The following is a 12,518-nucleotide window of genomic DNA, read 5'->3' as shown; positions in this document are numbered from 1 at the left end:
TGAGGGAACTAGAAATCCTAAATTAGACACTAGTCCCAGAGATTCGGGTACAGGGTTAGTTATGATTAAGGGAAGGTAGACACCACCCTTAAAACATCCTTTCAAAAGAAAGGTTACCCTTACTTGTGTGTTTTTTATTTGATTCAAATGCGATTATATTTTGGGCTTATTTGTAATTTTTTTAAATGATTAACGTCGGTCCCTAAAAATAGGAGACACGTTAAAAATGACATCAGTCCCTAAAAATTAGGAGACTCGTCTAAAATATTGACGTTTATCCCTAAAAAGAAGAGTTACGTCTGGGTTACCAAAAGAAATAATGGATATAATCCATTATATTTTGGGTTTATTGGTAATTTGTTTTTTTTAAATGATTAACGTCGGTCCCTAAAAATAGGAGACGCGTTAAAAATGACATCAGTCCCTAAAAATTAGGAGACTTGTCGACTTTGGTTTTTGTATTTTTTTACAACATGCAAGAAAATTTACAAGCATTTATATAAAAAAATATCAAAAATACCAGTTGAAACCCAAAAAATTACCTGAGTGTCACTGTATGGGTAAAATACTAAAATACCCTCGAAGTTCTCCGAAAATTACGAAAATGCCACTGGCAGCGCGTGTGGCACACGCGCGGCTACTGTTGGCGGAGGGGAGATTTTACGGCGAGATTTCTGGCCAACCGATGGTCGATCCTGGTAGATATGATGTCGAGGGTTCTGATGGCGGTGGTCTCGACGGCCGTTGATGGCTGACGAGGGAGAATCGTCGGTTTGAAGCTTCGGTGGCCGACTAAATCGCGGCCCTTTTCCGGACAAATGAGGCGGCGAAATCAATGAAAACCACTGGGTATTTCTTTACATCAGGGGAGAAACCTTTCTGTGGTGGTGTGGAGGCTGGAGACGGCCGGAGATGGGAGATCGGGGGAGAGAGAGAGAGTCGCCGACGAGAGGAGAGAGAGACTCTGAGCTGTGCTATGGTGTGAACGCGCGCATGGTTCACCGGTGCATCTGAAGGCTGTGAACCGTTGGATCGTCGTTGAACTGATCCTGCGACTGCGATTGGATGGATCTGCAAGTTGATCGGACGGTCCGGATGAGAGGAGTCTTGATCTGGTGTGGCACGGTGCACCGAAAGCTCGGTACACCGTGTGACGTGGCGCCACCAGATCTAAGGAAGAATTGTTTTAAGGGCTGAGATTGATTTGGGTTTTAATTGGGTGTGGTAAGCCCTATTGTATCCTATTAAATCAACGGTTCAGATCTAAACACTATAGATCTAACGGTTAGGATATATTTGATATTTTTCAAATTGTTTTTTTTGAAAATCAATATCCTACTCGCATGAAGAAATAGTAAAAAAAACGTGAATAGTAAAGTTTTTTTTTTCTTTCTTTCTTTTCTCTCTTTTTTTTTTTCCTCCTCGCGAACTATCACTGGCTATTTATAGCCAATGACAGGAGACATGCAAATCTTCAAATCTTATTTTTTAAATCACCGTTTGCTTTTGGTATTTGTTTAATCGCCGTTTGCTTTCGGCGCAACGCGTTGCGCCGTTTGACAATTTATTTTATATTTTTTTATATATATTTTTTATTATGTATAATAATATATATGTATATAGGTAAAATTAAAAACTCTATTTAGTATTAGAAAAAACCTGATTCAACCACTAAAAATCCATTTTAATGACCGAAAATTATGTTGAAACACTGGGAAAAAAACTTTTGATGGGTATCAACCCAGTGAACCGGGTTTTGGTTGAAAATGATGGTTTTGACCCGAAACAGCTCGAAACTCATTTTTTTACCCTGGTCGACATGGTTTGACCCGTATTGACCCGGTGGACTCGGTTTTGGTTGGAAATGACGGTTTTGACCCGAAATTCATTTTTTACCCTAGTCGACATGGTTTGACCCGTATTAACCCGGTGGACTCGGTTTTGGTCAAAAATGACGGTTTTGACCCGAAACGACCCGAAACTCATTTTTTACCCTGGTCGACATGGTTTGACCCGTATTAACCCGGTGAACTCGGTTTTGATGGAAAGATGCGGTTGACTTGAGAAAAGTATATTTTTGAATTTTTAAACTTTTTTCTTAATTTTTTTGGATTTTTATAAATAATAATAGAAATAAAATAACATTCGAGAAAATCTTGGTGGATCCAAAATTGGGTTACAACAATGCTAATTTCACTTCACCTCCATGAGTACAAATTTTTTGTTGAGGCTTTTGCTTTTAAAATAGATCATAAAAATAAAAATAAGGTATTTGGTTATATTTAAAATATAGATACATGTTTGTAGGATCTATTAAAATTTATGTTAAACCACAAGTTAATAAAAAAACAGCATTAACATATTTTTATTGAGGTGCAAACTCAATCTAACAAAAAACAAATATTATATTTTTTTATATATATGCTATGATCATTTACCCTAACAAAATTGATATCTTTCTTTTTATTGTTTTTATTCTAATGTATTATAATTGTTATGCAAATTAAAAAAAAAAATTAGTATCTTTTTTAGTATTTTAAGTTACACTTTTAATCAACGTTTTTAAATCCTTTACCACCATTCTAATGTTGTTGCTACGCTATACAATATTTTTGTCTCTTTACCACTATAATTTGATGATCTCTCTCTCTTTTCTCTATTAAAAACTTAAAAAAATAAAATTTTTATACCACAATTGAATTGAAAAAATATTGAGGGATCAAATATGTAATATTTTTTAAGTATGAGGACTAAATTAAACTTTTTGTATGAACTTTGAAACCATCACCTATTTATAACACATTTTCTACTCTGGTCCTCTATCTTTTGATTTTATCTTTAGTCAACAAATTTGATTCAATTGCCCTTAAATTTGGTATAAAAATGATGCAATTACGCAAAAACAATTAAAGAACCAAATTGAAAACAAAGCAAAATTTTGAATTGAGGTCCATATTAAAATGTGACATTACGAATAGTGGTTTGTGCATTGGTAAAGTGTGGATTTGCATTAAGCTCATCTCTCATTTAAGCATGAGCATACTAGCTAAATAAAGCACTACTAAACTCTTCGTCATCACACAATAAAAATATAAGAGTACCAGAGTATATTTTTAGATGTTTAACAAGAAAATGTTCAACATAGAAAATTTACTCGAACCTATTGCCTTTAAAACCTAGATAAGTAAAATATACAATTATTATCTATGAAAATGACTATACAATCTTCTTAACATAACTCTTCTTAACATGAAACAAGAAATGGAGAACCATATTTGAGTAAAAGAAGCAAGTATGACCAGATATGTACACCTTTATTTTTAGAGAGCAAAATCTTTCTAACACCATCAATCTATTATGAGGACTTACAAAAAATTACTAAGTGATTCATTTATGATCGCATGACATTTCATAGGATCCTAACCATACCTTTTACCACAACATGTTATGAGGTATTGACTATCATTCAGAGAAAGGATTTTATGTGACATCTATCTTCTATAAAGAGTGGCACAAACACATGAAACCTAATAATTTCACTACGAAAATTATCAATGTACTAAGAAATTCCATGCCCTAAAAAAGATTATAGAAAGATTGATCTTTAGGGGATACCTCCAATAATTTATAAAGAAAGAGATACAACTTGAATAAATAGGAAAATTTCCCCATGATGCACTACCTGAGATCGAATAATTTTTAGAAATCATGTCTTTATTATCTTTTAAAATTTTGAATAAAATTATTAATGTTTTTCCATGTCTTTAATATCTCTAATGAAAATCTTTATGAGGAGATCTTTATATCTCTATAAAAAATCTTTTTTGAAATGTCTATATATCCAAGAGAATTCTTCGTATCTCTAAATGTGTTCCTAATATCTCTAACAAAAAACTTCATGGCAAGATCTATATTGAAATCTTTTTGTCTCCATAAAACATCTCCTTCCACAATGATTTAACATTGCTTTCAAAATCACAAAGCATTCTTTATTTTCTAAGTAATATTGTTCTCTACTCTAAGAAGAACACACAAAATTGATTAAACTCTCATCTCTCTTGCAAAACATTAAAAAAAATTACAAGAAGAACTCTTATGTAAACATGTAAAGGTAACATGATTGTATAAAATAGTAAATATTTTTTTTCTCCACTTTTGTTGGCCAAGGCTTCGAAACATAATTATTTAAAAGAATTAGAGGAGTTAATGATGGTATAGAAAAAAAAATCCTATCTGTTTAGGCCAAGCCTTGGCCTAAACAGATAGGCACCTTAGTTGTTTGGGCCTATAATTATAAATCTTAGCTATTAACAGCTAGAATCTCTAAAAATTGCTAAGAATGGTCATTCTCAATAAAATAAATGTCTTATGCATTTATTCTCTAAAATATACACCTCTCCTAATATATATATTTTTGCATAAGTCAAAAACATTTTGTATATAGATCTAACAGTAAGAAGAAAACAAACAACATCTAATGGCCAAGAAAATAAGAAAAGAAATGGGTTTGTACAGAAAATAAAGCAGGAGAGAAAAAAGAAAATAAAACTAAGAAATAATAAGATGTTAGAGACATTCCTAAACTTCGATGACTACACCCCTAATACCATAAAAAAGATCTTAATAAGACAAATATATAAGATAGTTGAAGTGGACCATACAAACTATCCAGAAGTAATAGTTTAGCTGCTTGCTTAGTGCATGCATTACATGTGTCAATAGAAAACCTATTAGCCTTTTGAGTGTGGTTCAAACAACTAACTATTCCAGTCATTAACGACTAGGCATTCTAGCTCGAATGACTACAAGTCTTTGTTATTCAAGCCTAGCTCAAATGACTAGAATCCAAGATATTCAACCTCTTGTTTGATCTCAAATCATCCTGGGTTGTCCAATACTTGTCTCAAGCACACACCTTTATACGTTTTTTTAGTTCCTAAGAGCTACACAAGTAAATTCTCTACGTAGGCAGAGCAAACACAACAATTTACTTTTCCTTGTTGTACATTATTTTTTCCTTATGCATTTACTAACTTAAACATTGAAGTGTCCTCTCTATTCCCATATTGGATTTGTTTTTGCAGGAGTTCATGAACTAGCTGTCAAGCCTAGTCCCTCCACCGGCCTAAGATCTTAACCGTCGAAAGCCCAATTTAATCTGAATTTTTTTATGACTTTATCAGAAGAAATTATATATTATCTATATTTAATCATTATCTAAATAAACCCAAACATTTATTATGCATTAAGCAAATTTATTCAATTAATTTTATTCAAACTTAATAATAGGATAGCCAAGACATCGTAAATTGAAAACATTTATTAAAAATTGACCATGACAAAATAAGTGGAGATTGTTCTAAATTTTATGATTTAGTCAATTTAGCGGCTAGGCATTCCAATAGTTATTAAATTTGGTTTGATTTGGCAATTCAAGTTGATATTTTATTAACATAGAGTCCAATGACCTATTTAAAAAAAATATTAAAAAAATATTATTTTAAAATTGATTTTAAATGACTTGGCAAACCCATAACAAGAGGTTTGGATCGATTAATACCTCGAACCTAATCCTAGAACAATGCACGCCCCAATTTAGCAGCTTCATGGTGTTAAATCTAATGAGTAGAAGACGAGGATCGAGTACCATGAAATATAGGGATTTAGGTGGGTTACAATAGCAGCCGATTGAATGCCATCGGATACCTAGCCTCCAATTGACAGGGGCAGTCATACTCATATGGGACTTTTCGTCTCCATTAACTTGGCTTTCAAGAGGCCCAAAGAGACATAAAAGTCAGTTTGGGCAGCTACTGATACGAGTGCTCAGTGCCACCAAAACCTGGGAATGATTTGCGGGTGGCTCCCTCTAAATTGACTGCTGGGGTTGGGTGCTTGCCTGCCTTAGGCTCCTTCGACGGGCGAAGGTCTCTATATATCACAGCGAAAATGAGTTGTCTAGGAAGGGCCTCCACATTTTGTTAGACAAGCACAGCACCTGCGTACAAGTCAAATTAAAAATAAGCTACACCTTTCTTTGGCAACCCCAATTAATATTTGATATCTCCATTGGGCTCTGATTTAATGTGTATTGCCTCACCTTTAAATCTTGACTTTTGAAAATCTCTCCCATTAAACAAACAGCTTATCTCCTTTACAAAATAGGTGAAATTAAGTGAAAGAAGTGTCCTTTAAAAAATATTATTAAACTTTCGTAATCTAGTTTTAGATTTATATTATAAATTAAATGGATTAACCTTAAGCATTGTGGATGAATCTAAAACATCAAAGCTATATTATTTCAAAAAAAATTAAACTTAAATTAAATTCTGATCAGATTAACTAAGTAATTGATTAACTTGTTTTGCCGATAAAATTTAACTAGATCAATTTTTATCTTATTTAATTTGAAATGTGACTTGAACTAACCAATTCCAGCGTAAATCACAAAATTAATTTACTAGGTTAGGTTAGATAAGGTTTACAAACAATAGAACAACTTTGATGTGTTGAAATTAATCGATACTCGATTGTATCAAATGAATTAATGTATTGATAAAAAGTTTCTTTTTCAAGATCGTCTTGAACATTAATAGAAAACTTGAAGATTAAATGAGAAGCAAACCCATTATAATCTAAACTATACAATAGAAGCTAATGTTGCTAACAAGTCTTTCAAGCTTCACCAACATCACAGGTTCCTTCAGTACTGCATTCAGAGTGCCTTTTCTTCCTAGCAAGACAAATTAGTCATTTAGATTCAATCTTCGGCGAGATCAAATCTTCTAAAAAGATCAAATGATATCATGCACAGCATTAGTTTTTGGGAAGCCATGAGAGCATATACATTCATGCAGAAACAATGCTAGTCAATATTATGAATATGGAACCTGTCTTTTGACATATACAAATAAAATTGGTCATATATAGCTTCAATCCATGCCTCATCTCATGTAGAGATCACAGAGAACTTGAATGATGAGATGATGCACACGAGATTGGCATACCATCTTCAGGCAAACAACTTTGGTAGAGAATAATTGAGCAAACGTTTACCTTAAAAATTTTATGCTTGTGTAGTTACAAGTTTGTTGAACAGAAATCGGGCTTGTGGAAATTAACCATGAATTCTAATGAGATTTTATTTCAAATGATTCTAACAATGATGGATATGGCCTCTCCATAATCCTCTCTGAAACTATAGGGGATATGCCTGCAATTTAAATTGATGAAGATGAAGAGGGTGGTGGAGCTGAGGCTTCACAAGTAGACTGAGCACTATCTTTACTGCTCAAATTCGTACTTGTTCCACTAGTAGAGCCTTTCATCAATGCCTTTGGTGCTGGTGGTCTTGCAATCTCTATAATTCCCTCAAGCATTTGCACTACTTTTCCCATTGTTGGTCTTTGAGAGGGATGCTCCTGAATGCACCAAAAGCTAACCTGAACAGCTCTCATCACTTGTTCCATGTCCACACCCTGATCAGCAAGTCTCTTGTCAACAATTGTCTCCACATTACCTTTCTCGAACTCCCCATAAGCCCACTCTGAGAACCTCTTTTGATTGATTTCTGCTGAGACTTCAAAGTTCCTCCTCCCACTCACAATCTCCAACAAAACCATACCATAACTGTAAAGATCAGATTTTGATGTTATTGGGAGGTTTGCTAGCCATTCTGGTGCCAAATATCCTCTAGTGCCTCTAATGGTAGTCAAGGACCGGTATCTTTGATCCTTTGTGCTTATAAGCTTCGCTAGGCCAAAATCAGACACCTTGGCATTGAAATTCGCATCCAAGAGAATGTTTTCTGGCTTTATATCACAATGAACAATGCAATCTCGACATTCCTCATGAAGATATGTGATTCCTCTCGCAGTCCCAAGAGCAATGTTGAACCTTCGCTTCCAATTCAATAATTTCCCTGACTGATCTTCGGTCGTGAACAGGAAATGATCCAAAGAACCATTTTTCATGAACTCGTATACTAAAAGCCTGTGACGCCCTTCGGAGCAAAAGCCAATCAATCTAACCAGATTCAAATGGTGAGTACTGCTTATAGTTGCAACCTCCATCCGAAACTGTCTCTCGCCTTGTTCAATTCCCTCAAGTTGCTTTGCTGCAACTACTGTTCTGTTAGCAAGAACTCCTCTATAAACAGCTCCAAACCCTCCTGCTCCAAGCTTATCCTTAAACCCCTGCGTCCAGCGATGCAGGTCCTTGTATGAAAACTGAACGGGAGCACCTGAGGCATATTCAAGAAGTGTATACTGAGCCCACACACCTCCAAATTTGGGACTATTTTTGCAACAAAACCACCAAAACAAACCCACTAAAGCTGCCAAACCCCAAATAGTGCCTGTAACCAAGACACCAACTTTCCAACCCCGCGATTCCCGGAACTTTTTATCTCCACCAATCTGGTAAGAAGGCAAAGGATTTGGTTGCACTGGTCCACAAACCTTAATATAAGAAGTACTAAGAAGCACTGGACCCTGATATCCACTAACAAAATCAGGTGTGTTTTTCATGTAACAATATACATATGTGTCTGATGTAGAAGTGCAAGCCATGCAAGAAGTGCTTGATAAACAATTCACTCTGCAAGCTGTTATCCCAATGGTAACAATTTGCTGAGCCTGGAAAGTAAGAAATTTAGTCTGCTTTAACTCCAGCATTGTTACGTTCCCTGCACAATCCTCCACTTTTCTCTTACACCCTTTTCTACTATCATTCACATCCACAGCCTCAAAATTCAGAGATGGGCATTTGCAAATCGGACTCAAACTTGACTCGTTATAACTACAGATCCCCATGTTTCCACAGTATCCATAAACCTGACACTGATCTGCTAAAGCAGCCCATGTCGTAGTTGTAGTTCCACCACTATACATTCTCAAATTCCCATCGCTACCTAACCTCAAAAATCTCATTACCTCACCCCCTTCTCCATAATCATTGCCAAAAGCAACAGACATCCGCGAACCAGCATCTAAAAGAGTTAAAATCCCATTTGACTGCAACTGCAAGGTTGGAGGAGTCGACTTCAAAGCAGAACTCAAGCCTTGATTCCAGTACTCAACACTGTCGTTCCATGTCAAGCTCATATTCCCACTGCTTAGAAGCCGGAAAGAGTATACCCCTGATCGCAAAGTTTGGTTTACAGTTAAATTCTGTGACGGGACAAGAGTGTCGGTTGGGTTTTGAAAACTGGACCAGACATTGATACTGCCGGCTTTCAGTACCAGGTTTCCAGTGTCATCAAGTGCAGCAGAAGTGACACCAAGGTTGCCAGTGTTGGAGGTCCACACGGTGGCACCTGAACGGTTGGTGAGAAGGAGATTTCCGTTGGGGAGGAACTGGAATACTCCACCGTAGTCAATGACAGCTGCAGAGGCAGTGCCAGCAACAACATTGTCAGTTGTCCAGATGGAAACTCCAGCAGTACTATGGGAGATGGAAACGGTGTAGGAAGTGGGATCCACTTGGGTAAAGCCTAGAAAGAAAGTGTTGTTTGGAGACGACCAGGTTTGGCTTGTGTTGGAGGCATAAAGAGAGGAGCCTGGTGGTATGTTTGCTGTGGAAGTAGTGGTGAAGACGAGAAGGAGAGGAAGCTGGAGTAGGAGAAGAGAGCAGAAGTTCATTATAATATTTTTTATTTTTGCGTGGGCACAATTGAGGCTGAGCAAGTGGTTAGTTGATTTCTCGACGTCTTATAAATGCAAAAGAAGTGAGGATTTTCCCATGTCTAATGTTGGACTCTTTTGTTTTTCCAAGAAAAAAAAGACAAAACAAAAGAAAAGTAAAAACATTGAGAAAATTCATTGCGTATGCCGGAAGGCCAGACAGAATAGAAGACTTTGAACAAGGAATACAGTCTAAATTAAGAACCGTAGGTCTCTGGTAGAAATTCTCCCATTTTCATGCTTATATTAAGACCAGTACTTTCTAGCTAGTGCTTGAAAAAAGAAAAAGAAAAAAAAAAAAAAAAGAGCTCGAAAGGAGACCTGTAATCAAAGCACATTCACACAAATAAAAGATATCTCCCGCAGATAGGTGAAACTCATTATGACTTCGAATGGACTAGACAAACAATATCTGCATTAACCTGGCCAGGACGGATGCATTGCATGGTTATTTTACTAGGCTGCCATGAAGAAATAGGTGAAATAGCTAAGGGTTTGTTTGGCTCTGCAAAGTCACGTCATTAGCACAAAATATATAGGATTGTAGCTGGATTGTTATGGTATAATTACTATTTTACTCTTGAATAGTATAAATAAGAGCCTTGGTGGTGGGGTGATTTGGTCTTTTCTGGTTATTACAAAATTGTTTGTGTGTATGTTAGTTTTTTTTTCTAATTTTTTTGCATAGTAAAATAATTTATATTTACTCCTAAGATTAACAATATTTATAAATGTTGACCTATGTTTATTTTTTCTTTTCATAAACTTTAAAGCAAATAAATTACTTATTTAGTTCTAGGGTCAAAAAAGTATTAATTGTTGACCAAGGGTGTTTTTACTTATTTTAGAATACAGTAAAAATATATTTTTATCCTTATAAAAAAACAAATAACAAGGCATACATCCAGGAGTATTTTTATTTTTTTACATAAGTTTTTTTATGATATATTAATTTTTTTTTGTTAAAGTTTTATTGCCACAGGGAAATAAGTGAGGGGTTTGTTTGGCTTTGCAAAGTCACATCATATTATGCCTCAACTTTCAATTAAATACAAATGTTTGGTAAAGTCTTTTTAAATATAAAGTAACCACTAAAAAGCTTTAATTTTAAGAACATGAGGTTAATTACCAGCTTCTATTAAAAATTTATTTTTTTTACTATAATTTTTGTTTTATTCTTATGTGGCAAAATTATCCTCCAACCTTTCAAAATAATTATGGTCGTATTATATATATATATATATATATATATATATATATATATCCCATTGTCTTTTATATAGTTGTATATAAGCTATTTGGTTGTTCTTTTTTCTTTTTTTCTTTCTTATTTCCATTGTCTTCGTTACTGGTCTAGATTTGGACCCTATCACTGTAATATTTAATAGTTTTATCGACGTAATTTTTTTGTTGGTGTAAGACACATATTCTGTCGGTAATTAATTAACCAACGAAATCATTGATAGTTTAATTAAGTCCCTAAACTTATCAATTCTTTTAATTTATACCAAAATTGACATCCAAATTTATAGTTTCATCTTTATTAGTTTTTAAACTTTCAATTGTGTTGTCTTGACCCAATTCTCAAATTACATTCATTCATCTTTATCGACGTAATTGCATGTTCCCAAAATAAAATATTTACTATTGGATCGTGTGAATTTAATAATACATGTTTGGTGGCATGTGCTCCATGCATAATAATAATAATAATAATAAAAGGTATAAACCATAGAAAAAATCGTTTAAAATCTTGAGACAATTTATTGCGCAGGCTTTCCCTTGTAGAAATTTACCCCCTTTTTTTGAAACCATTTTCTAGGGCATGGAAAGAAGATATGATGAAGATCATTACAATCTCAGATGAGTTTATGAATTTTGCAAGGCCAAAGTGGTAATAATGATTTGTTTTTGTGACATAATTGGCGAAACGATCCACAAACTCTCAAACCCCTGACAAAATCTGATGTTTTTTATGCAACATAACTTCTTAGAGAGTTGAATTGCTTAGCTTTTTTCCAGTTTAATGATCAAGTAAATTTGATCATAACATTTATTTATTTATTTATTTAGGATAATAAGATGGAAGGAAGGGCTATTTTTTTATTTAATTTGAATCAACTTTCAATTAAGGAAAAATATATCATTATATTAATTTTATGCTATATACGATTTACGTAATAATTGCATTGCAATCACAACTACAATAATTATCTTACTAAGAATTATTTGGAAGTGATGACAAATTATTAAATCAGCTTTATTTGAACTCAAGAACTTGAGTGAGCCAATTGAGATTAATGATAGAATTAATTATGCAATTATTGATTGATCAGATACGGACAATGAGTTTGATTTATATTCAGATATTTAAAACATTAAAAAAAATCAATGTATAAAAGAAAAAAAAAAGTCTAACTCACAGTCTCAATGGCCAAGCATGTCTAGATCTTTAAAAAAAATCAATTTCATTTTTTTATTTAAAAATATAATTGATGACGCCTTGTTTGATGTGATCCACGTATGTTGTGGTTTGCTAAGTTATACTCTTAGACTAGTTGTATGACCGCGCGATGTCGCGGGTCAATGATTTTTGCATAAAAAATATCAAAAAAATTAAGATCTAAAAGTATTGGTTTTTTTGTAAAGCTACACCCAAGAGTCTTGGGTGTAGCTACAACGCCTGACCCCAGAGTAATATTTATAATATTAATAATAATATTAAACTTGCATGACTCAAGTTTAAGTGGGTCTGACTGCAATACCAGACCCAATAATCTTAAATGTGGGTCTGGCTGCAAGGTCATTTCATAAAAGTGTGATAATTAAATAGAT

At 34.2% G+C, this 12,518-nt stretch overlaps 1 protein-coding gene across 1 annotated transcript; it reads right to left on the bottom strand.

Annotated features, from left to right (window-relative positions):
- Positions 1–6,852: 6,852 nt before the first annotated feature.
- LOC133669344 (G-type lectin S-receptor-like serine/threonine-protein kinase At1g34300) lies at positions 6,853–9,872 on the bottom strand. The gene has a single exon (XM_062089440.1). The coding sequence runs from the start codon at positions 9,639–9,641 to the stop codon at positions 7,221–7,223; it is 2,421 nt and encodes an 806-aa protein (XP_061945424.1). The 5' UTR covers positions 9,642–9,872; the 3' UTR covers positions 6,853–7,220.
- Between the last annotated feature and the right edge of the window lie 2,646 nt (positions 9,873–12,518).

Source organism: Populus nigra, chromosome 12 (genome assembly GCF_951802175.1).
Source record: "Populus nigra chromosome 12, ddPopNigr1.1, whole genome shotgun sequence".
Lineage (NCBI taxonomy): Eukaryota > Viridiplantae > Streptophyta > Magnoliopsida > Malpighiales > Salicaceae > Populus > Populus nigra.
Note: the sequence above shows the minus strand (reverse complement) of the source record. Positions and strands in the feature narration are given on the sequence as shown.

Excerpts from the sequence above, each read along its gene's own strand:
- LOC133669344 (XM_062089440.1), bottom strand. The coding sequence starts at position 9,641 with ATGAACTTCTGCTCTCTTCTCCTACTCCAGCTTCCTCTCCTTCTCGTC.